Below are 23,350 nucleotides of genomic sequence, written 5' to 3' on the forward strand. Positions count from 1 at the left end.
TTGACCCCAGGCCGGGGGGGTGAGTGTGCCCCGTCCCCAGACAACACACACATTTGGGGCCCCCCCCCCAAATGTTCACCGTGTCCCATCACCGCAACCAGCACACCCCTGTGGCACCCCCTGGCCGGGTGTCCCCAGGGTGCTGGCAGCACCCACAGGCCCCCCTGGGTGCCCAGGCACGGCCAGTGGGTCCAAGGGGCTGCAGGGTGGGGGGCACGGCCCTGCTCTGCCTCGGCCGTGCCCGCGTCCGTGCATCCATCCTGCTGCCTCCCAGGGATCCCCCTCCCAGGGTGCCACCGTCCCTGGGTCCAGCCTGGGGAGGGGACAGGACGGACGGACCCCCTGGGACCCAGGCAAAGCAGCCGGAGCGCGGGGCACTGCCCCACGCCAGCCGGGGACACCCCCAAACCCCATCGGGGGGCACCCAGGGGATGCCTGTCCCCCCCCACCTCCACCCACGGAGCATCTCACCCCATGCCCGCAGCTCCTGCCAGGCCACCCCTCCCTGTCCCCAGGGAGCCGGGGGACCCCATCGGTGCCCTGGGAGGGGGGACACACACATGGTGGTACCCTATTTTCCCGAGGGAGTCCGCTCCACGCCGTAGCGCAGGAGGTGGTGCAGGTCCGTCAGCGCCCGCGGGGGCCCGGCGCTGGGTGCCCGGGGTGCCGTGCCGTGCCGCCCGTAACCGCCCACCGGCGCCTCGCCGCTGTTGAACGTGTGGTTCCTCTTGAGGTGGGCGCCGGGGCGGCCCGTGCCGTTGTTGGCGTTGAAGTTCAGCTGCTCGGGGCGCCAGGGTGGCCCCTCAGTAAAGTCTCCCCCCTCCCCGCTGGGTGCCGAAACCACCCGTCGGCGATCGGGGCTGGGGTGCGGCGTGCTGGCGAAGTCACCGTAGGAGCTGCGGGGTGGGCGGCGGGCGCCGGCTGTCGGGTGCTGCCGGGTGCGGGGACCCTCCTGGGGGTCCCGACCCCAATGCCCGTCACCCGAGGAGTCGCTGAGTTCGGCCTCCAGCTCCTGGTCCACCAGGATGGTGTGGCAGGAGAGGGGGATGCCGCGAGCCGGGCGGCCGGAGCCGGCGTGCAGCCGGCCGGTGCCGGCGGCAGTGGTGCTGGATCCACCGGGGTCCCGCAAAGCGGCGTTGATGATGTTATGACTCTGCTCCCAGGTGCAGTTTTGGAGGGCGCCGGGGCAGCGTTTCTGCTGCAACGGGGTCTGCTCCGGCGTGGGCAGGACCCCCGAGTCCAGGTCGTGTTGGGTGACCTTCCCCAAGTCCTTGGGCCAACCGTTGGGCATGAGCGGGGCCAGCAAGGCGCCGGGTTGCCCGCCGCGCGCCCGCCGCTCGCCCAGCCGGCTGACGCTCACCACCGACTCGCTGTGCGCCAGGATGGTCTCCTTGTCCTTGCGGCGAGCCAGCTCCTTGCGGTCCCGGTGGCCGATGAACCAGCAGACGCTGAAGCCAGAGATGACGGCGCCGATGACGAAAGCGGCCACGGAGGAGATCACCAACAGGTTCACCGACACCAGCCCGTCCGGCTCGTCCACGAAGCTCTCTGTCACCAGCCCTGGGTGACGGCGGGGGGCGGGTGTCAGGGGACGGCTGCGGTGGGGACCTGGCGGTGCCACCGCCGTGTCCCCGAGCCCCGTCCTTGCCCCGCACTCACCCTCGCACTCGCCCAGGTGGGACGTGCTGCCGCCGGCGATGTCCTGCTCGAAGGCCACCCTGGGGGGGGTGCAAATTGGGGGGGCTCAGCCGGTCCCAAGTGGCCTGGCAGAGGGCTCCCAGCTTGCTTCAGCAAGCGATGAGTTTGCTGGGTCTCAGCGGTAGGAGGCTTTGCAGGAGCCGATGCTTTCTGGGGAGCCCCTGAGACCCCGCTGCCCCCTCCCGCCATGTCCCCCAGTGTCCCCCCCGGGCCTGGCAGCGTTACCTGGGGCTGGGCTCCAGGAAGACGCAGGAGCCCTCGGGCGTCCAGCCGCAGTAGGGGTCCCGGCTCCCGAGGCAGTTCCTGGCAGGGAGCAGAGACGTCAGGATCAGCCTCGACACGGGGGGGGGGGGGGGACGACGACACCTCGGCCCCCACGAGGCCCTGCACCACGCCGTGCCTCAGTTTCCCCTGGTTGTGCTCCCAGCCATGCTGAGCGCCCTTCCCAGCCGGATCGCGGCACAGGGCAAATTCCTGGGATGTGAAGGTAACCCCTCTGTGCTCCTCGCGTGCCCCCCACCCAGCGAGCCCTGCCCACCCCGGGGGGCGGCTGAGACCGGCACACTCACTTCATGCAGCCCGAGTGCTGCTGGCAGCGAGCCACGGGCACCCTGGCCACGCACGGCGGGAAGGCCAGCAGCAGGGACCCCGCCGCCTTGTCCAGCTCCAGCCCCAGGAGCCGCCGCTCATCCTCCGTGTCCCGGCCACACCTGGGGACGGGGCAGAGCTCAGCGTGGTCCCAGCCCTGGTCCCCGCCTGCCCACCACAGAGCTGGCCCCGGCGCTGGCTGGTCTAGAGGAGGGCGCCTCACCCGTTCCCCCCACGCCATTCACCCACCCGCCCCTCTGACCCATCCCCTCCAACCATCCATCCATCTCGCCCATCCATCCATCCCCAACCACCTCATTCATCCTCCCCTGTCCCCTTGCAACCATCCATCAATCCCTCCCTAAACATCTCATCCATCTACCCACCCCCCACCCATCAACCCAACCACCCCCCATCCATCCAGGTCTCCAGCCACTCACCCACCCACCCACCCACCCATCCATCCATCCAACCACTCACCCACCCAACCATCCAACCAACCACTCATCCATCCACCCACCCACCCATCCATCCATCCACCCACCCACCTACCCACCCATCCATCCATCCACCCACCCACCTACCCACCCACCCATCCATCCATCCACCCAACCACTCACCCACCCAACCATCCAACCAAACACTCATCCATCCACCCACCCACCCATCCATCTAACCACCCACCTACCCACCCACCCACCCACCCATCCATCCATCCGTCCAACCACTCACCCACCCATCCACCCACCCACCCACCCATCCATCCACCCACCTACCCACCTACCCACCCACCCATCCACCTATCCATCCATCCAACCACTCACCCACCCACCCACCCAACCATCCAACCACTCACTCATCCATCCATCCACCCACCCACCCAACCGTCCAACCACTCATCCACGCCCCTACCCACCCACCCACCCATCCAACCGCTCACCCACCCATCCGTCCGTCCATCCGTCCACCTACCCACCCATCCATCCACACATCTGACCACCCCCCCCCACCCCTCCCCTCCCCTCCTGACACCCCAGCACCCACCTCCCGGGGTGGTAGGTCTCAAACTCCTCCAGGAAGACGCTCTGGCTGCCGGGGGGAGCGGGCGCGGGGCTGGCGCTGGCGTTGGGCTGGATGAGGAACTTGAGGACGGTGCCCGTGCTGGAGCCCAGGAAGACCACGGTGTGGTTGCCCCACGGCCCCGCCGCGTTGTCCACCGCGATCTTGCGGAGCCGGTACCTGCGTGGCGTGAACGGAGCGGGCGTTGGGGCGTGCGGAAGCCCGCGTGTCCCCGGGGAAGGAGAAACTGAGGCAGAGTGGGGGGGGCTGGGACCCCCCGCGGGGATGGCCAGGCTGCGGCTGGCCCAGAGCAGGGAGTCCCCAGGGAGCGCGAGGGGCCGCGCAGGTCCCACGTGGACGCTAGGCCAGACCCCGGCCAGGACCCAGCCCAGGACCCAGCCAGACCCGTCCCAGATCCCACCCACGCCTCATCCCAGATCCCACCCAGGATCCTGCCCACGTCCTGCCTGCACCCAGCCTGGATTCCACCCAGATCCCACCAGGGACCCAGCCCAGATGCCCCCAACCCCTCAGCAGGATCCCAGCTGGTCCCCTGCCCCACGTCCCCATCCCCAGCCTCCTGTCCCCGTCCCCAGCCCTGTATCCGTGTCCCCAGCCTTGTGTCCTCATCCCAGCCTCCTGTCCCTGTCCCCAGCCCCACATGCCGGTCCGCAGACTTGTGTTCCTGTTCCCATCCCCAGCTCCAGCCTCATGTCCCCGTCCCCAGCCTCCTGTCCCTGTCCCCAGCCCCACATACCCACCCCGAGCCTCGTGTCCCCACCCCCAACCCTGCATCCCCATCCCCAGCCCCACATGCTCAAACCCAGCCCCATGTCCCCGTCCCCAGCCCTGCATCTGTGTCCCCAGCCTTGTGTCCCCATCCCAGCCTCGTGTCCCCGTCCCCAGCCCCATGTCCCCATCCCCAGCCTTGTGTCCCCATCCCCATCCCCACGTGCCCAGCCCCAGCCCCGTGTCCCCGTCCCCAGCCCCACACGCGTCCTGGCTGCCCTGCCGGTGGGAGGCTACGGCCCGAAAGGGCCGCTTGATTAATTCCCCATCAAGCAGCAATTAAGGCAGATTTAATTAGGACGAGACAATCTCGACTGCAAAGTTTATGAGATTTATCAGGTCTCCCGGCGCTCTCCCGGTACCGGCATGCACGTGCAAGGGTGGCACGAGAGGTGCCGGCCAGCACCCACCGGCACCCACCGGCACCCACCGGCACCCACCGGCCACCCTGCCCCTCCCCGGGCTGGATCCTGCCCCGGGTGCTCACCGGCTCATGGTGCGGAGGATCCAGGGCGCGTTGCCCAGGGACGGCACCGCCTCGTCCATCAGCGGGTGCGTCTTGACGAAGTTGAGGATCTCGTCGGGGAAGGTGCTGGAGGAGTTGTAGCGCATCCCCGGGGACGCGCAGCACCCGGGCCTGCGGCCGCGGCATGGATCGGTGTCCCCGCAGCCACGCTGGCCTTGTCCCCAGCCCTGCCTGTCCCCAGCCCAGCTGGCACTAGCCCTGGCTATCACTGTTCCCGTCCCCGTCCCTGTCCCCATCCCTGCTGGCACTGGCCCTGGTTGTACCCAGTCCTGTCCCCATCCCAGTCCCCGTCCCCATCCCCTCTTACCCTTCCGTGCTGGTATCAGCCCTGACTGTCCCTGTCCCCATCCCTGTCCCTGTCCCCATCCTTGTCCCCACCACTCTCCCTGCAGGTACCAGCCCTGATCATTCCTGTCCCCATCCCTGTCCCTGTCCCCATCCCTGTCCCCAGCTCCATCCCCATGCCCGTTCCTGCGGGTACCAGCCTTGGCTGTCCCTGTCCCCATCCCTGTTGTCACCTCCGTCCCCATGCCCCTTCCTGCCGGTCCCAGCCTGGCTGTCCCCATCCCCGTCCCCACGGCGCGTCACTCACCGGGGCTTCGGCACCATGTCCTCGGGCACGGGCGTCCAGATGGATTCGGGCGATTTCTGCTCCCGGAAACGTCCCTCGAAGACCGCGGCCACTTGGGTCATGTCAAAGGCGCAGACGGCCGAGCCGGGGATGCTGGGGGGACGCAGTCACAGGGTGAACACTTCAACCCGTCCCCCACGGGCACTGGGGCACACGGAGGGGTCCCAGCCCAGCCCCAGGGGTCTCAGAGGGGCACAAGAGGGTCCGACCTGTTGGCAGGCGTGGAGAAGACGGCCAGCACCACGGGGCGCCCGTCCAGCTCCAGGATGTCCGTCACGGCTTGGATGACGTTGAAGTAGAAGTGCGAGTCGCCCGGCACGGAGCAGTTGAGCCGGGCCTTGAGGAAGGAGGTCCACTGCTTCTCCAGCACCCGCTGCGAGCCCCCCATGTCGTTCTTGCACACCCGGGCCACCCGGGACACCACCACCTACGGGATGGACACCCATCACCATCTGGTACCCAACCCCGATGACCGTCCCCTTGTCCCTGTCCCCACCCCGGGTGTCTCGGGCCACCGCGGGGATGTATCCCACCTTCTCCAGGTAGTTGAACTCCATGGCGATCTCCCGGAAGAAGAAGTAGACGTGGCTCCTCCATTCCACGGCATGCACGAAGTAGGGCTCTGCGGGGACAGTGGCAGTGTCAGGGATGTCCCAGGATGGTGTCAAAGGGGACAGGGACCGGTGCCGCGTGGCACACGGTGGTCACCACGCCACGGGAGGCACCTTTGAACCATTTGGAGTCGTGTTTGACGGTGCGGAGGGTCGGGCTGTCCCCCAGGCTGCGGTAGATGACGGCATCGATGGCCAGGAAATCCGTCACCGTGGCGGTGAAGAGCATCCCCCCTGCACGGGAGAGGGGTGTCAGCCGGGCGCGGGGCGGGGGACGGCGGGCAGGGCGCCCGGCGCAGCACCGGCAGTGCCAGTACTCACCTGTGAAGAGGGCCACATTGGCGTGCTTGGGGTCGTAGGGACACCGGGCCATGCCGCTGATGTTGTCCCCGACGGGCTCCAGCGTGTCCATCTATAGCGGGCGAGATGGGGGCCGTGAGCGACGCCACGCCGGCAGCGGGGTCCGGGCTGCCTCGGTGGCACAGGCAGGAGCGTCCCCCGCCCGCAGAGCCGGGCGCAGGGGGGGTGACACGTGGGGTCCCAGGGGTCCCCAGGGGCGTGGGTGACTCACGCTGTAGTTGGCGCAGACGGGGTTGAAGGCGTTGGTGCCGCAGACGAAGAGCAGGCTCTCGTTCCGCACCAGCAGCACCTTGATGAAGTTACGGCACTCTGCCTGCGCCGGCGAGAGGGGACCGTCACCCCTCGGCACCCCGTCCCCCCCCCGCCCCGCCCCTGGGTGCTCCCACCCGGGCCCCCGTCGCTGCGAGGGTCTGGCTCGGGGGGTGTTTTCACCCCAAAATGGCATTCACGGGACCTGGAAATGGGATTTCTGGCAGATGCTGGGCTGTGCCCGCTCTGATCCATGGGCCCCAAATAATTAATTACAAACCCAATTATCCAAGCGGCCGATAAATCAGAGAGACACAACCGCTGGCAGGGGGCGGGGAGGCAGAGGGTGACACCGGGGGGGGGGACACAGGGTGGACACGGGGCGCAGAGGGTGCTCGATCCCCACCCGGGGGGGTCTCATGGGGTGCGGACCCCCCTCCCCGTACCTCGTGTTTCCCCTTCATCCGGCAGATGCTGATGTCATGCTGGTTCGAGTGCCACGTCAGCTTCTGGGGAGGGGGGGGGGGGGAGAAAACCCAGCGTGGGGCTGGGGTGAAGCTGGCAGCCCCCCCCGGCACCCCCCGCACCCGGGGGCTCGGCACTTACCCGGTGGTAGCGCATCTCGCCAGCGCCGGTGGGCTCCAGGCTCACGCGGTAGACGTTGTCCCTGGGGGGGGGGGGACACACACACGGGTGTCACCACCCTGCAGAGCTCCCAGCTGCGATGCCGGGGGCACCCCGGGGATGTGCCCCCCAGCGAGGCATGTTGGGGGGGGTGGCTATGGGATCCACCGCCGCCCCCCGGGGAGATGTGGGGCGCCGGGGTGGGCGATGAGAGCGTCGCCGGGGCAGGGACAGCCCCGCCGGAGTCCTCTGAGGCGTCCAACCTGCCATGGCAGATTTTGGGGTGCCCCAGGGCAGGTAGTGGGGTCCCCCCCCCCCCAGCAAAGAGGGTTGGGGTGGGTGTCGGGTGCCCACCCCCCGGGGGGGGAGGCTTTGGGGCGCCGTGGTTCGGACCTGTCCCCGATGAAGAGGGTCCGGTTGACCTTGAGGATGCGCTGGATGTTGAGGCGCTGGGTGCCCCCAGGCTCGGGGCCGGCCGGGCGGCTCGTCCCGTGGCCCACGAAGACGGCGTAGTGCTTCACGTCTCGGGGGGGACACGGGGGGGTCACACGCTGCCGGGGCACCCCCACCCGCTCCGGTTCCCCCAGCCGGCCAGGGTGACCACCCTCAGCCAGCCCTGCCCATGGGTGCCCCCCTCCTGCCTTCACCCCCAAGCACCCCAAAACCCCTTTCCATGGGTGCCCCCCTCCTGCCTTCACCCCAAACCCCTTCCCATGGGTGCCCCCCTCCTGCCTTCACCCCAAAGCACCCCAAAAACGCTTCCCATGGGTGCCCCCCTCCTGCCTTCACCCCAAAACCCCTTCCCATGGGTGCCCCCCTCCTGCCTTCACCCCCAAGCACCCCAAAACCCTTTCCCATGGGTGTCCCTCTCCTCCCTTCACCCCAAAAACCCTTTCCCATGGGTGTCCCCCTCCTGCCTTCACCCCCAAGCACCCCAAAACCCTTCCCATGGGTGCCCCCCTCCTGCCTTCACCCCAAAACCCCTTCCCATGGGTGCCCCCCTCCTGCCTTCACCCCCAAGCACCCCAAAACCCTTTCCCATGGGTGTCCCTCTCCTCCCTTCACCCCAAAACCCTTTCCCATGGGTGTCCCTCTCCTCCCTTCACCCCAAAACCCCTTCCCATGGGTGCCCCCCTCCTGCCTTCACCCCAAAACTGCTTCCCATGGGTGCCCCCCTCCTGCCTTCACCCCCAAGCACCCCAAAACCCTTCCCATGGGTGCCCCCCTCCTGCCTTCACCCCAAAACCCCTTCCCATGGGTGCCCCCCTCCTGCCTTCACCCCCAAGCACGCCAAAACCCTTTCCCATGGGTGTCCCTCTCCTCCCTTCACCCCAAAAACCCTTCCCATGGGTGCCCCCCTCCTGCCTTCACCCCCAAGCACCCCAAAACCCTTTCCCATGGGTGTCCCTCTCCTCCCTTCACCCCAAAACCCTTTCCCATGGGTGCCCCCCTCCTGCCTTCACCCCAAAGCACCCCAAACCCCCATCCCCTCTCTGTGCCGAGCCATCTCCCCCCTTGTGCATCGATGCAGCACCCAACCCCCCCCGCACCCCCGGGGACCCCCTGGGTGGGCACTCACAGTCCTCGGGGGCCACGGTGATGGGGCCGGGCTCCTCGGGGAAGGTGCCATGGGCCATCCTCTCGGCCGCGAGCAGGAGCAGCAGGACGAGGGGGAGGCGGGGGGGTGGCCCCATGGTGTCCCCCGGCACGGGTGGGCACCCACCGCACCTGCGGGCACGGGGAGAGGTGGGAGGGGGGCAGCACCCACCCGGACGCCTGCGTTCCCTCCCCATTGCGTGCCACCACCCCCCCCACGCCCCGTAGCATCCGCACCCCAAACCCATCACTGGTGCCGGGGGCCGGGGGGTTCTCGGGGGGCGGGTGGGGGGCTTAAGGCGCCGGCACTGGGCCGGTGCCAGCGGCGAGGGGCCGGCATGGGATGCGGCTGGGATTGGCGATAGGGAAGCGAGTCCTTCCCCGGCTGAAGAATTTCAAATATGCTGGGAAAAGCGGCCCCCGCGCCCCCGCCAAGCCACCCCCAGCGCCTGCGCGGCTCCGCACTGGGGCTACTGGGCCCAAACTGGGGCTTTACCGGCGGCTCACCACCAAGAACCCATGGGGGAACTAAGCCAGTGCGCGGTGGCACGGCAGGGCTGGGGACACGGGGACATAGGGACACGGGGAAAGCCAGCAAGACTCTTCCCCCGTCCGAAATGCCATCGGGATGGCTCGGAAAATCCCTGGGGACACATCGGAGCACCACGTGCCACGGCATCCCAGCCAGACAGCCCCAACGCCACCGCCACCGTCCCCCCACCGCGCCGGGCCACCGTCCCCGTCCTGCCACCCGTCCCCGTGGGGCAGCGGGGATGAGTAGGGCTGGGTAATTAGCAGCCAAGCAGAGATTTAATTGATTATCAATTCCATGAGAGCGGGGAGCGGGTTCGATCGAACCGTCGCCCTCCTGCTGCCGCGTCCCCTGCGGGGAGCCGGGGAGGTGACATTGGGCAGGGCTGGGGGTCACGGTGCCCGGACACCGGGCGGTGCCAGCGGGGAGACTCGACGTCATCCCCTCTGCGGTGTCACCGGCCCGGGTGAGACCCAGCACTGTCCCCATCCCGGTCCCCTCTGCGGTGTCACAGCCTCCAGGGACATCTGACCCTGACACCGCTGTGTCACGGTCCCCGGGTAGGACGTGACCCCAGTAGGACCTGACCCTGGTGTCACACCCCCTGGGGACAACTGACCCTGTCCACACGGTGTCACGGACCCCAGGGACAGCTGACCCAGTCCCCACAGTGTCACAGCCCCCAGGGACAACTGGCCCCATCCCCACGGTGTCACGGACCCCAGGGACACTCAGTCCCATTCCCACAGTGTCACGGCCCCTGGGGACAACTGACCCCATCCCCACGGTGTCACAGCCCCAGGGACACCCAACTCTGTCCCCACGGTGTCACAGACCCCAGGGATATCCAACGACGTCTCCACGGCGTACCCCTTGGGGACAACCGACCCCATCCCCACAGTGTCACTGTCACCCGCGCCGGTGAGCCGGGATCAGACGGAATCACCTCCCCGGTGGCCTTCCGGGGATGGCCAATGCCACGTGCGGCCGGGACACCCAGCCGTGCCTCAGTTTCCCCACCTGCCCAAGGAGCAAATGGCACCGCCCCTTATTAATTTTTTTTTTAATATATTTCTATTAAAAATAACCGACGGGTGCCTGCAAGAGCAAATCACGCCTCAAAGCCCAGCACGGCTGAGCCGGCAGCGCCGGCGGCACAACCGTGGCACAACCACAGCAAACGCCAAAAGCAACCCGGAGGTTTGGTGTTGCCGACGAGTTCATGCAGAGGAGCGGGATGGGGGGGGATTTTTCCCCAAAAAAGAGGGAAATGAGCTGTTTCTGGTAGAGGCAGCTGCCGGTTTGTCACCCACGGCACGCCGCCACCGGCCCGGCTGCACCTACGGTGCAGCCGGGCCGGTGGCGGCGTGCCGTGGGTGACAAACCGGCCAGGACGGGCCCCGTGCCTTGGGTCCCAGCCTGGAAATTCCCATTTTTTAATCTCTTTTTTTGTGCCTGGGCTGTTCTATAAAAGCCATTCACAATTTAATTGCTGTAATTAAAGTGTCAGAGGCTTTTACCACCTGAGCTGAATTAGGGGGCTCCCCCCAACACCCCCCCCCCCCCCCCGCCTCCGAGCTTTCCCTTTAGGGGCTGCCGGGAACTCCGAGCCCAGCCTCGTTACCCAAACGAGTCGTCCCGCTTGGGTAATGATGTCCCCGTGCCGTAACTCCCCCGCCGTTGACACCGGCAGCATCCAAAAATCACCAAATTTAAGCATCCCCATGGGGTCCCCAGGCACCGGAGGAATGGGGGGGGGGGACCCCAAAAAGCAGCCCAAGGGAAGGGCTCAGCGTATATCAGCCACCTGAGAATCCACCCACGCCGGGTGGGATTTGGGGTGCGGGGAGGTCACGTCGCTGCCTCGGGCGCCTGTAACGCCGAGCGGGGGGTTCGGTGTCACCGTCCCCCCAGCCTGCGTGGTGACAGTGAGCGGGCACGGGGTAACCGGAGCCTCCGGCGACATAAATGCCTGCGATTGTGCGGGCAAAGAAAAGGCGGCGAAGGCAGCGGGGAGGAGGGGGCTGGCGGGGCGAGGGGCACGGCGGGGGGACGGGTGACAAACAGGGACCCATTCACGGCAGTGGCGGAGGAGAGGGGACGGTCACCGCGCTGGTCCCCAACGTGGCTGTGGGGAAACTGAGGCAGCGGGTGGGGACAGGGCGGCCGCGCCGGGGATGCGGTGGGGGGTCTGGGGGGGGGGATGGGGGTCTCCAGCCTGGACGTCCCTGACACCGAGCGGCCGAACAGCCTCGGCCACATCCCTTGTCCTTGTCCCTGCTGGAGCCCCCTGCTCCGTGCCTCAGTTTCCCCATTTGAAAGCACGCTCAGCCCCCACCCTCTGCACACAAAGCTTTGGTGGGGGGGGGAGCCGCTCACCCTGTCCTTCCCCCCCTGCAGCATCTCCCACCCCCCCGACACAGGGGTGATGGGGAGGAAGGAGGGGCAGCCCCCCGGTTCTGCTCCCCCCATGCCATAATTTCCAGGGCCTGCAGTGATCCCCAAGCACAGTGGGGTCCCTGTGACCCCAAAGAGGGGGCTGCCAGCCCCCCCCCTCCCCTGCCAGGGGTGGTACGCTGCCCCCATTCCCCTCCCGGGGACGGGAGCCCTTCCCCGTGGCGTCTGGGCACGGCTCCTGCCCCCCCCCCCCACCCCCGGCACCCCGCTCTGCCCACCTGAGCTCCGCCGGCCGCCTCCGCTGCCGGCCCTACGGCACGGCCACCGCTGTCCCCACCGCTCGGAGGGGGGGTCCCCGATGCCCGAGTCCCATAGCTGGGAGCGGGTGGCCCCCCCCCAGGACGCCCCGACAGCGCTGGGGGCTCCGGCGTCCCGCAAGCGGCTCAGCTGTCACATAACCCCCCCCCAGGGACCCCCAGGGGAGGGGGCCCGTGCCCCCCACCCGCGCCAGGTGGGAAGGTAGGGGTGATGTCACCGTAACTGGAGCCACCACCCCCCCACCCCCTCCCCCCCGGCAGCTGTCACCACAGCCGGGGACCCGGGGCAGGGGGGGGCTGCCCATGGGACACCCCGAGCGGCACCGCGGTGTCCCCTCCCAAAGCATCACGAGAAAACACCGGCATGAGCCCACCCGGTGACATCCCGGTGAGACACCCCCCCCCCCCCCCCCGCCCCCCAAGCCACGGTGGGGACAAAGGCACTGTGGCCCCCCCGCCACCCTCACCGGCCATCGCCGCACCCGGAGCTGATCCCGGCGGGGCTCATTCCCGCGGGATCCCAGATTCCACCCGCGCTGGCTCAGCCTCAGCACATAAACCCATCCGAAAGGCACCGGGAAAGGGGGGGACACCGGGAAGGGGGGGACACCCACGACACTGGGAAACGGGGGGGGGACGACACACCAGCCCTGAAGTCCTTAAAATACAACTTTTGGGGGGAATAACGGCAGCGGCGGCCCAGCACAACCAGCCACCAGCTCCTAATTAATCAGGGTTCGTTAGGAGGCAGCTGACGAGGGGTGCGTTATTCAATATTCAACCCCCCCCCAGTACGGCAGGGCGGGGGGGCACGGTAGAATCTCAGTATCTAAATCCCCTCCCTTTTCACAGGGCTAATGCCGGATTTTATTTGCTGTTTGGGGTAATTTCTTTTAGAAAATACCCAGCGCCAATAAGTAGTCAGCAATTAGATACGCTAACGAGGCCCTTATAAGCAGCATTAAGGAAAATGCCCCCCCCCCAGCCCCCCGAAACGCGGCTCCCAGTCGCCAGAGCATCCCTTGCTCTGCGGGGTCACACGGGGGGCACTCCCCATTGCCACAGAGGGGTTTGGGGGTCACCAGCAGTAGCCCCCCCCCCCCGAAATGGCAGTGGGGACCCCCCCCCAACCCAGCTGCTGCCGCTGCCGGACTGGGGGGCTCAGCCCCCCCCCCGGGTTTCCGTTCCGGGGCCGGTTCAGATGGCAGAGCCAGGAAGCAGCTGTCCCCACGGCGGGGACGGAGCAAATGTCACCCCAGCCACCTGGCACTGCGGGCTGGCCCTGGCCCTGTCCCCCGCCATGTGTGTGTGTGTCCCCCCCTCCAAGCAGCACCTCCTGGGGGGGGGGGGGGGCTGCAGGCAGTTCGCACCCCCAGAACTGAGGGGGTGCCAAGAGGATGGGGGGGGACCCCAGCGTTGGGGGGGTCCCCATGTGGGTGACAGGGATGGAGGGCCATCGGCGTGGCGGGGGGGGGGGACACACACACAGCACCCACCATTTACCTTGGCGCTTCCGCGGCCCCGCCGGCGGCTCAAATGTCCCCCCGGGCCTCCCGCTCCGGTTACCGGCTCCGCTTACAGCTGCCGTTTATAGCCCCCCGTCCCCATCCCTGTCCCCGCCCTATCGCCCACGACCCCCCCCCCCCCGGGTGGGGACCCAGGCCCCCCGGGACATCCCCAGGCACCAGGGGGGTCTGACCCCCCCGCCGTGGCGATGGTGGAGACCCCGAAGCCACTTTGGGTGGCTTTGTCCCCGCGCCCGTCACCCACCGCGGGTGCCCAGGGGTGACACGAGCCGCTGGATGCTGTCAGCACCTTCGATACCCGCTGGGTGACACCCATGGGTGCTGGGTGCCCCCGGCACGTCCCTTCCACCACGCCAGGGCGGTGCTGGTGGCCGGCCAGAGCCGCATGGTAATTTGCATATTAAATACATACTCATCTGCATATTAAGGATGGTTCCCTATCGAGGAGGCAGCACGCTTCACACCAAAATAAACCCCATGGAGGGGACAGTGGAGGTGGCAGGCAGCGTGCTGTCGTCCCCCCCCCCCCAGTTCACAGCCCTTGTCCCCCGTCCCCAAGCACACGGCTGCCCTGTGACCCCCCCAATTCACAGCCCTTGTCCCCTCTTCCCCCAGGGCACATGGATCCTCCTGTCCTGCTGGTCCCCTCAAAGCACTCGTCCCTACAGACACGTCCCCTCATGTCCCTCCTGTCCCCCCCAAGACTGTCAACCCCCTTGTCCCCAAAAGCACTCATCCCCCCTTGTCCCTACAGACACACATCCCCCTTTGTCCCTCCTGTCCCCCCCAAGACAGCCATCCCCCTTGTCCCCCTTGTCCCAAAAGTCCCACATCCCCCCTTGTCCCCAAAGGCTCTCACCCCCCCTTGTCCTTCCCGGTCTCCTGTGCCACCCCAGGGGCTCTGCACCCTCCCCGGGTCCCCTCGGGCTGCCAAGCGTCACCCCAGCGCCCCGCTTCGGCACCTGCACGGCCCCAGGGCCGCCCCAGCCGTGGGTGGCCGCAGACAGGTCCCGCCGGCAGGAGCAGGTCCAGCCACTCTGTCATCGCTTCCGGCCTCGTGCCTCAGTTTCCCCTCGGTGTGGGAATGGGGAACCCCCTGCTCCCGCCCCGAGCCTGGCCACTGCTCCTGGGAGCCCCCGCCCAAAGCTCGGCCGGTCCCCTGGACTGCACCTCCCCTATGCACCCCAGGGTGCCCCGGCCCCCGGGAGCCCATGGCCGCAGGGAGCCCCCATCACTATGGAGCCCATGTCCCCAGGGTGCCCCGTCCCCAGGCATCCCTGTCCCCAGGGTGCCCCCATGTCCCCAGGGTGCCCCCATCCCTAGGGTGCCCCATCGCCATGGAGCCCACGTCCCCAGGGTGCCCCCGTTCCCATGGAGCCCACGACCCCATGGAGCCCACGTCCCCAGGGTGCCCCCATCCCCAGGGTGCCCCCATCCCCATGGAGCCCACGTCCCCAGGGTGCCCTGTCCCCAGGGTGCCCCATCCCCATGGAGCCCATGTCCCCAGGGTGCCCTGTCCCCAGGGTGCCCCATCCCCATGGAGCCCATGTCCCCAGGGTGCCCCATCCCCAGGGTGCCCCCATCCCCAGGGTGCCCCCATCCCCAGGGTGCCCATGTCCCCAGGGTGCCCTGTCCCCAGGGTGCCCCATCCCCATGGAGCCCATGTCCCCAGGGTGCCCCATCCCCAGGGTGCCCATGTCCCCAGGGTGCCCTGTCCCCAGGGTACCCTGTCCCCAGGGTGCCCCATCCCCATGGAGCCCACGTCCCCAGGGTGCCCTGTCCCCAGGGTGCCCCATCCCCAGGGTGCCCTGTCCCCAGGGTGCCCTGTCCCCGAGCGGGCAGAGGGACGCGCAGCTCCTGGTTCAACCCCAATAGCCAACAGGCAAACCCAGCTCCCCATGGGAGACCCTACAATAACAAACCATCGCACACCAGCTCTGCTGCAGGCGGCGACCCTACCATAACAAACCGCCGTGTTTACACCCAGCCCCACGCAGGAGCCCTACCCTAACGAACCGGGGCACGGAGCCCCATCATTAACCAGACGGGAGGCTGCCGTACACGCCCGCGCCCACCAGAAACAACCCCAATCCCGGGAAAGCAACCCTACGATAACAAACCCCCGGATCCCAGCAGCCGAGGAGAGCCGGAGGAGGTGCCGGGGAGGCCGGCGGCGAGCGCTCAGGCCCTCAGCCTGCTCATTTTTTAAGCCTTAATGAAGTTTAGTTATTGGCGGCGGTTTTTATTTCCATTTTGGGCTCCCCCACACCGGCCGCGCTCGGCTGCTCTGCTCCAGCCGGGAAAATGGGGCTTTTAATTGCTCCAAGCCCAGGCGCCAGCGCCTCGAGTTCAGATTTCTACGCTTCAAAACACTTATTTGTAGTTAAATAAGATTAAATATCCGCTCGGTCAAACAGCGCGGAGAGGGGCGAGGGTGAGCGCTGGGGGGTTGCAGCCCCCGGCGTCCCCGCAGGTCCCCGCTGCGTCACCGTCCCCAGCACCACGCCGTCCCCGAGGTGACGGTGGTCCTGGAGCTGCCACCCGGCGTGTGTTCCCACCCGGGGCGCCCGCTCTGCGGACCCCCCTCTTCCTCCTCCGAGCCACCCGCCTCCTGGGGACACCGAGGGACGGGGACCCGCGTGGGGACGGGCGCCACGGCCACCCCGGCAAACCTGCTCCCGCCGCCGCCAGCTCCCGGCACGGCCGGTGTGCCAAGAGGGTGGGAAGCGGCTGCCAGTGCCGGGGCGTGGGCCACGGCACGTGAGCCCAGCCTTCGCCCGGCGGCCTCCTCCTCCTCCTCCTCCTCCTCCTCCTCCTCACGGCGAGGCTGCAGGCTCACCGGCGTGACCCGGCTCCATCCCGCTCTCTGTTTTGCAGACGCCAACTTCAAAGGCTTCGGCGGTGGCACCCACCCCGCGCCCTGCCGGGTCCTGCTCCCGCCACGGCTGGGGACAGATGGGAGCCACGGGGGGTGACACCCAACCCCCCCCGCTGCCGCGAGCCACCAGCACCCCGGCACGGGGGCACCCTGAGCCCTGAGTAGGCCGTGGGATGCAGCGGAGCCGGGCTAGCGTGGGTGCTGGGTGCTGGCACCGCCAGGGCGTGGGATGGGATGCGGGATGCGGGATGGGATGCGGAATGTGGCATGGGACGCAGGGTGGGATGCAGGATGCGGGGTGGGCCGTGGGATGCGGGATGGGATGTGGGATGTGATGCAGGATGCGGGGTGGGATACGGGATGGGATACGGGGTGCAGGATGGGACGTGGGGTGGGATACGGGATGGGATACAGGATGCGGGATGGGATGTGGGGTGGGATACAGGATGGGATACGGGATGCGGGATGGGATGTGGGGTGGGATACAGGATGGGATACGGGGTGCAGGATGGGATGTGGGGTGGGATAGGGGATGGGATACGGAGTGCAGGATGGGATGTGGGGTGGGATACGGGATGGGATACGGGGTGCAGGATGGGATGTGGGGTGGGATACGGGATGGGATACGGGGTGCAGGATGGGACGTGGCATAGGATGCAGGATGGGACACAGGATGCGGGACGGGATGTGGGATGCAGGGTGGGACGGGATGTGGGGTGGGATGTGGGGTGGGATGCGGGATAGGATATGGGATGCAGGCTGGGACGCGGGATGCAGGCTGGGATGCAGGCTGGGATATGGGATGCAGGCTGGGATGCGCGATGCCAGCGGCGGTGCGGAACAAAGGGCCATTGTTCGTGGACGCGCGCCCAGCGCCACCGCCTCCGCGCTCGCCGCCTCGCCGGAAGGTCAGGTGTTTCCTCGCTGCCCTCGAAACAGCTCCTTGTTCTCCTGCCAGCGCCGGCAAAGCCCGCTCGGCCGTGGGAGCCCACCGGGCCGGCACGGCCCCGGCCTCCTCGCCACCGCCACTGCCACCGCGTGCTCCCGGCCACCGGCGCCACAAAGCTCACGGCAGGACGGGTGACGAAGGTCCCCGTCCCCCGGGTGGCCCTGCCAGAGGTGCCGGGTGTCATCTGTGTGCGGGTGTGCGCGCACGGGGTGTCGCGCGCGCAGACGTGTGCGTGCACCGCGTGTCGTGTGTGCGGGCAGGTGGCGGTGTGTGCACCGGGCGTCACGCGTGTGTGCCCGTGCGTGTGCAGCTGCTGTCATGTGTGGTGTGCCGGGGTCAGCACGTGCACCGGCCGGCAGACGCGTGGGCACCGGGCGTGTGCCGGTGCGTGTGCGCTGGGCGTCATCCGTGTGCAGGTACGCGTGCACCACGTGTCACGCGCGTGCGCCGGCGCGTGTGCACCAGCCGTCATGTGTGTGCAGGTGGTAGCACACGCACTGGCCGGCACACGTGTGCAGGTATGTGCGCACCACGTGTCGTGCGCGTGCGGGTGTCGGCGCGCGCGCCGGCCGCCACGTGCGTGCGCGGGTGTCTGTGCACCGGCTGTCACGCACGCGAGGGGCGCGCGGGGACGGGCGCGCGCAGGAGCGGCGCGCACGTCTGCACGCACAAGGCTGGGCGCGGACGGGCGCACGCGAGCCGCGTGCGTGCGGCCGTTGCGCACGCGTGGGGATACGCACACGTCTGCACGCCAAGCCCGGTGCCGGCGCGCGCGCGTGCGGTGCCTGCAAGCAGCAGGGGCTGCGCAACGCACCCCGCGTGCGCACCCCGGCTCTGACCCCCACGCCGGGGAGGCCGGGCAGCCCCTCCGGCCCAGGCGGGCAGGATCAGGCCCCGGGCCGTGCTCCCAGGCTATTCCCAGCGCTGACCTCACGCCGCGCCGGAAAGGTGACACGAAGGATAGGGCGCAGCCGGTGCCGGGGCAGCTGCCGGGGTTATTTGCAGCTCCGCGCTCCCTACCTGCTGCCCTGGGCAGGATCCAGCCCCGCGCGGGGCGAGGACGGATCCCGGCTCCCAGCTTCCCGAATCGCCTTCTTAACGCTTCCTAATTTCCCGGCGCTTTATCTCGACGTCCCCCAGCGGGAGATGATGGATGGGGCTGACAATAAAAGCCAGTTCCGTTCCCACCACCCAAACCGGGGCCAGATCCGGTCGCCCTGGGGAGCACATGGGTGCTGCCGCCGCTGCCTCTTCCCACCCTGCCTTCCTCCGTCACCTGGGTTTGTTTCCAGCGCTGGGGACGGGGGTGGCTGCCACCCCCCTGTCCTGGTCCCCAGCTACTGCAAAGCCACGTGCTGTCCCCCCGCTCCGTGCCTCAGTTTCCCCACCCCATGCCTGGGCACCCCGCAGCCCCATATTGCCCCGTCGAGCCCGCAGCTGCTGCTCCCCCAGGGCCACCACGTCCCCCCCTCCCCAGATCCGTCCGGCACCAAACCCGGCACTGAGCTCGGCCACGGCGGTGCCGGGTTTGATGAGATTATCCCGGCGGGCGGGATTACACAGGGAAGAGCCGGGGATTAGCCACGGCGTATCGGCACGCCGCCGCTGCCACAACCACGGCCGCGGCCGGCCTCGCTGCCAGTGGGCCGAACTGGGAGGAACTGGAACCGAGGCGTGACTGTCAAGCCCTGGGGCTGGGGTCCCCTGGGACCTCCTCCAGGGACCAGTGGCTTCACCAGCCGCTCTTTAATTAACTGGCTGCCGGGAACCGGCACAAAGAGACGAGAGGGATCTTTTTTTCCCCCCCTTTTTTTTTTTTAATTTGACAAAATTGTAATTAAATAGGGAGTACAATCCTGTTAGCACAAGGCAGCCCCGCTGGGATCTCCTCCGTGCCAGACGATCGCTCTTCCTCTCCCTCCCGCCTTCGCGAAGGAAATCGAAACCTCCATCACCCTTTTCGGGGGACGCAACCGAAGCCCGGAGGTCCCCGGGGAAAAGCCAGGGGGGTCCCCAGGGCCACCGGGTCCCCTCTGCAGTGGGGCTGGGCGCTGCCGGGGATACGGCAGCATCCTTTTGGGTACCACGCTCCGGCAGCCGCCTCCATCACCAGCCTGGGGCTGGAGGGGTGGGAAGAAGAGAGCCCGGAGCCCCCAGGGATGCAGCACCCACGATGCCGGTGGCAAGCGGGTGCAAACGGGTTAAGCAGGCGCAGCGGCACAGCCCAGATGGAACCGGGCTTGCTCTTGGTTTTCTTTACTACTGTTTATGTTGCCGAACGCACGCCGGATGCCACTGCGCCAGCACCGTTGCGAAACCATCCCGCCCGGGACGGTGGCAACCCGTTCGCCCGGCACAGCGAGAGGTGCTGGTACTGGGAAAGCCACCAGTCCGCAGCCGGTAGGAAAACCTCACCGAAGGCAACGCCGGGAAATAGATAGGGCTGGAGCAGCCCCGGTGCGGGAGATGCACCGAGGGGCCAGCGCAGCTCAGCACACTGAAAAATTAAATCGCATCCAAACTGGCAGGTTTAATTAAAAATATTCGAGCTTGTCTAAGGATACAAACTGCGTCCGGCACTGCAGCAGGGATCCGCATCCAGCTCTGGTACCCGGCGAGCATCGCGCTGGCACGGGCCTCGTGGCCGGGCTGAGCCCTCCCAGCGCTGGTACGGCAGAGTTGGCGGGGAGGGAAGAGCCCTGCCAGGAGGCACTGGTTTAACTGGGAGCCAAACCATCACGTGGCATGTGCAGAGCAAGCTGCAAGGGATGCCGGCTCCGAGGGCCGAGGGGGCGTGCGAGGGGGACGGTGACACCCAGCCCGGCGCGTCACCAGCCTGCCCCATGACTTCGGGCTCCTGGCAGGGCTTGGAGGGCTGCAAAGCCACCGAAAACCTCCCGGTTTAGGGAGAGCACCGGGGTCCCCGCAGCTCCCCGCAGCCGGGGGCAGCTCTGCCACGGGGAGCAGCGCACCCACGCGCGTACACACGCGTGCAGACATACGCACGCGCGTGCACGGCCACCTCCAGCCCGCTGCGGTCACCGGGCAGCACAGCCCGGTTTGCTGGTGGCTTTGCCATTGCCAGGGGTTGAATTTGGTGATTTCCCTTTGTTGATGGGAACAGCGGCGAAAATATCTCGGGAAGCGGCTCCCGGGGGGGGGGGGGACAGGAGCCGCCTCCCCCGCAGCTGAAACACCGGCGGCACCGTCGCCGCTGGCAGGGGCTGAGCTGCCCCCCAGCATCCTCCGAGCCCGAATCCCACCCTCCCAGGGACCATCTCCAGCCCCCCTCCATGCACAAAACCTCCTCACCGCAGCCACGTGTCCCGGTGACAGCGGTGACCCAATTCCCGTGTCACCCCGGGGACGCTGCAAAAGGGGTGTCTCGGCGGGGCCGGGAGAGCGTCGCTGCCCACGCTCGCCTCGGCACCCGCCTGGATCCGGCCCCCAGCACCCAGCGGGGACACGCACCTGCGAACATCACCCTACGGCTCGGTGGGGGGGACACGCCGCGCTGCCAGGGTCCTGGCACCCAGGGCCGGATCCTGCACCGTCCGGCTGTGCGCGGAGCTGGGAGCTGCCCTCTAGTGTCACCAGTTCAGGCCCTAAATTATGGCTAAAATTGCTGGGGGACACGCAGAGGAGCCCCCCCCCCCCCAAGCCGATGCACCCCTTCCCCATGGCTGTCTCAGCAGGACGGGACGGGGGGCTCAGCCATCCCCCCCCAGTGCATCCCCGGAGCAGGATCCGGCCCTGCTGGGGCACCCCCAGGGCCAACCCGGGGCCGAAGAGATTGGGGTGAAGGCACTGGAGCGGGGACCCGGGGCGGGGGACAATGGTGCCACGTGTGCCACCATCGTCCCCACCTCTCCCAGCTGCTGGGGACAAGCAGAGGTGTCCCCGAGGGGAAGGCGCTCGTGGCAGGTCCCCCCCGCCTTGCTCCCCAGGGTGGGTGGAGGGGTTGGGTGCAGCACCCAACACCGGCGGGGGGAGGGCTCCCCTCTGCACCCCCCTGCGGCTCATGGCCTCGTTTGGCAGAGGGGAAACTGAGGCACAGCGGAAGGCAGTGCTCACCCAAGGTCACCCCGAGCTGACGACACAGCCCCGCAGCCCCCCCCAATCGCCTGGGGGGTGCTGCCCCCCCCCCCAAGCCCCCCCACGCAGAGACAGGGCTCCCCACTCCCTCCCGCCCCATGGGGGGGTCCGGAGGGGCCGGCCAGGGCAGGCAGAGGTTCGGGGGGGGCCAGCACCCCGACCGCTCTGGGTTATGTCGGAGCGAGGGAGGCCAGGCTGGGGGGGCCGAGGGTGGGTGCCGGGGTCGGGGGGTGCGCGGGGCAGCCCACAGCGAGGGTGACAGGGCAGGATTCGGGTCAGGCCCAGCACCCCCCACCCTGCGTTATTTTAGAGTTACCCCCTCCCCAAATCTGCAGACGACATGATGGTGCTGAGCCCCAAAAGGGGGGGACGGGCCCCCCCAGCCCCACAGACGCTGTCTACACGGGGGTCCCCAGCCCTGCCCTGACGCTGGGGGGTGCCAGCCCCCCCCAACGCATGGCGGGTGCCCCACTTCTGCCAGGTGTCCCCCCCCATCCCTTGCCCCCACCATGGGAAAAGTTACGGCTCCAGCAACATGGAACTGGGCACCCTCCCCAATTTGTGGGGGCTCTGCCCCCCCCCAGCCCTGCGGGGTTATTTGGGGGGGGCCCTACCACCCAGGCTGAGCCCTCGTTGCTCCCTTCCACCCCTTCGCTGCATTGGCCAGGCCCCCCCATTTCAGCTCCTCTCACCCCCCCCGGCCTAGCAGAGGCTTCATGGGGGGGCACACACCAGTCCCCCCCATTTTCCTGCCCCCCCCCCCCAAACAACAAGCCCTGGCTGCTTCCCAAAGAGGCGGCAGAGGCAAAACAGAGGCCGAAGAAGCAGGGACCCCCCCATCTCCATCCTCCCAGCTCGGGGTGGGGGGGCACCCCCAGCACCTCGCGCCCATCACTGTGTCCCGGGGCTGGGGGGGGGTTGGGGTGCCGGCCCGGGGTGCTGACGGGTGGGATGGGGGCGTGGGAGGGGATGGGGGGTGGGACTGGGTGCTGGGTGGAGGGGATGGGGGGGGCGGGTGCGGGATTGAGGGGATGGGGGGGGCTCAAGGGTGCGGGGGGGGGAGATCGGGGTGCTGGGTTGGGGAGAAGGCTGCGGGATCGGGGTGCTGGGGGGAGACGGGGGTGCGGGGTCGGGATGCTGCGGGGGGACCAGGGTGCTGGGGGGGGGGGACAAAGGTGCCGGGGGTGGGCTGCGGGTGCAGGATCAGGGTGCCGGGAGGCTCGCCGGGGTGCCGGGGTGGGCTGGGGGTGCGGGCTGGAGGTGCGGGGGGTGCTCAGGGTGCCGGAGAGGGTTGGGGGGGGAGGATTGGGGTGCCGGGGGGGGCCCCCCGGGGTGCTGGGGTGGGGATGGGGGATGCAGGATGGAGATGCTGGGGGGGGGGGCGCGGTGCAGGGGGGCCGCAGGGTGCAGGGAAGGGGGGCAGAGGGGTGCAGGCTGGGAGTGCTGGGGGGACCGGGGGGGACCGGGGGGTGCGGGGGGGCCCCTCCAGCCCGTGACCCTTCAAGGTTCCGCCCGCTCCGCCCGGAGAGCCGCTAACAAAAGCGCCGCTTCCCAATGCAGCAGCCGCCGGCGGCGGGAGGGGGGAGGGCTGGGGGGGGGCACCCCCCGCTCCCTCCCATCCCCCCCCCTCCCGCGACCCCCCCCGGGAGGGGACAACCGATGGGGAGGGGGGGGGATATTAACCGGTTAACCGCGGGGGAGGACCGGACCGCATCGCCGGGGGGGCGGGAGGGGGCACCGGCCGCGCTCTTACCTCCGCCGTCCCGGTGGGGGGGGTCGGGGGGGCCCGGGGCACCGCGCACCTGCGCCCGCCGGCAGCGCGGCTCGGCCCGGCCCCGCTCCGCTCCGCTCCGCTCCGCGCCGCCGCGGCGGGAGGCGCCGGGGCACCGGAGCCCGGGCGGGGCGGGGCCGCGGGCGGCGCGGGG

The 23,350-nt window shown here is 68.6% G+C and overlaps 1 protein-coding gene across 2 annotated transcripts; it reads right to left on the reverse strand.

The window, feature by feature from the left end:
* Window positions 1-67: 67 nt before the first annotated feature.
* Window positions 68-23,350, reverse strand: SEMA6B (semaphorin 6B). 2 transcript variants are annotated; one of them, XM_075524239.1, is made up of 17 exons: window positions 23,179-23,350; window positions 8,715-8,863; window positions 7,529-7,658; window positions 7,118-7,178; window positions 6,958-7,020; window positions 6,474-6,575; window positions 6,224-6,314; window positions 6,017-6,136; window positions 5,825-5,913; window positions 5,501-5,718; window positions 5,253-5,384; window positions 4,622-4,771; window positions 3,331-3,525; window positions 2,268-2,408; window positions 1,924-2,001; window positions 1,660-1,718; window positions 68-1,560 (listed from the first exon to the last, which is right to left on the reverse strand). In XM_075524239.1, the coding sequence occupies exons 2-17, from the start codon at window positions 8,827-8,829 to the stop codon at window positions 572-574; spliced, it is 2,733 nt and encodes a 910-aa protein (XP_075380354.1). In that variant the 5' UTR covers window positions 8,830-8,863; window positions 23,179-23,350; the 3' UTR covers window positions 68-571. The 2 variants fall into 2 exon arrangements, with proteins under 2 accessions (XP_075380354.1, XP_075380353.1); XM_075524238.1 differs by lacking the exon at window positions 23,179-23,350 and adding an exon at window positions 8,969-9,116.

The sequence above is a fragment of the Mycteria americana genome, chromosome 24 (genome assembly GCF_035582795.1).
Source record: "Mycteria americana isolate JAX WOST 10 ecotype Jacksonville Zoo and Gardens chromosome 24, USCA_MyAme_1.0, whole genome shotgun sequence".
Classification (NCBI taxonomy): Eukaryota; Metazoa; Chordata; class Aves; order Ciconiiformes; family Ciconiidae; genus Mycteria; species Mycteria americana.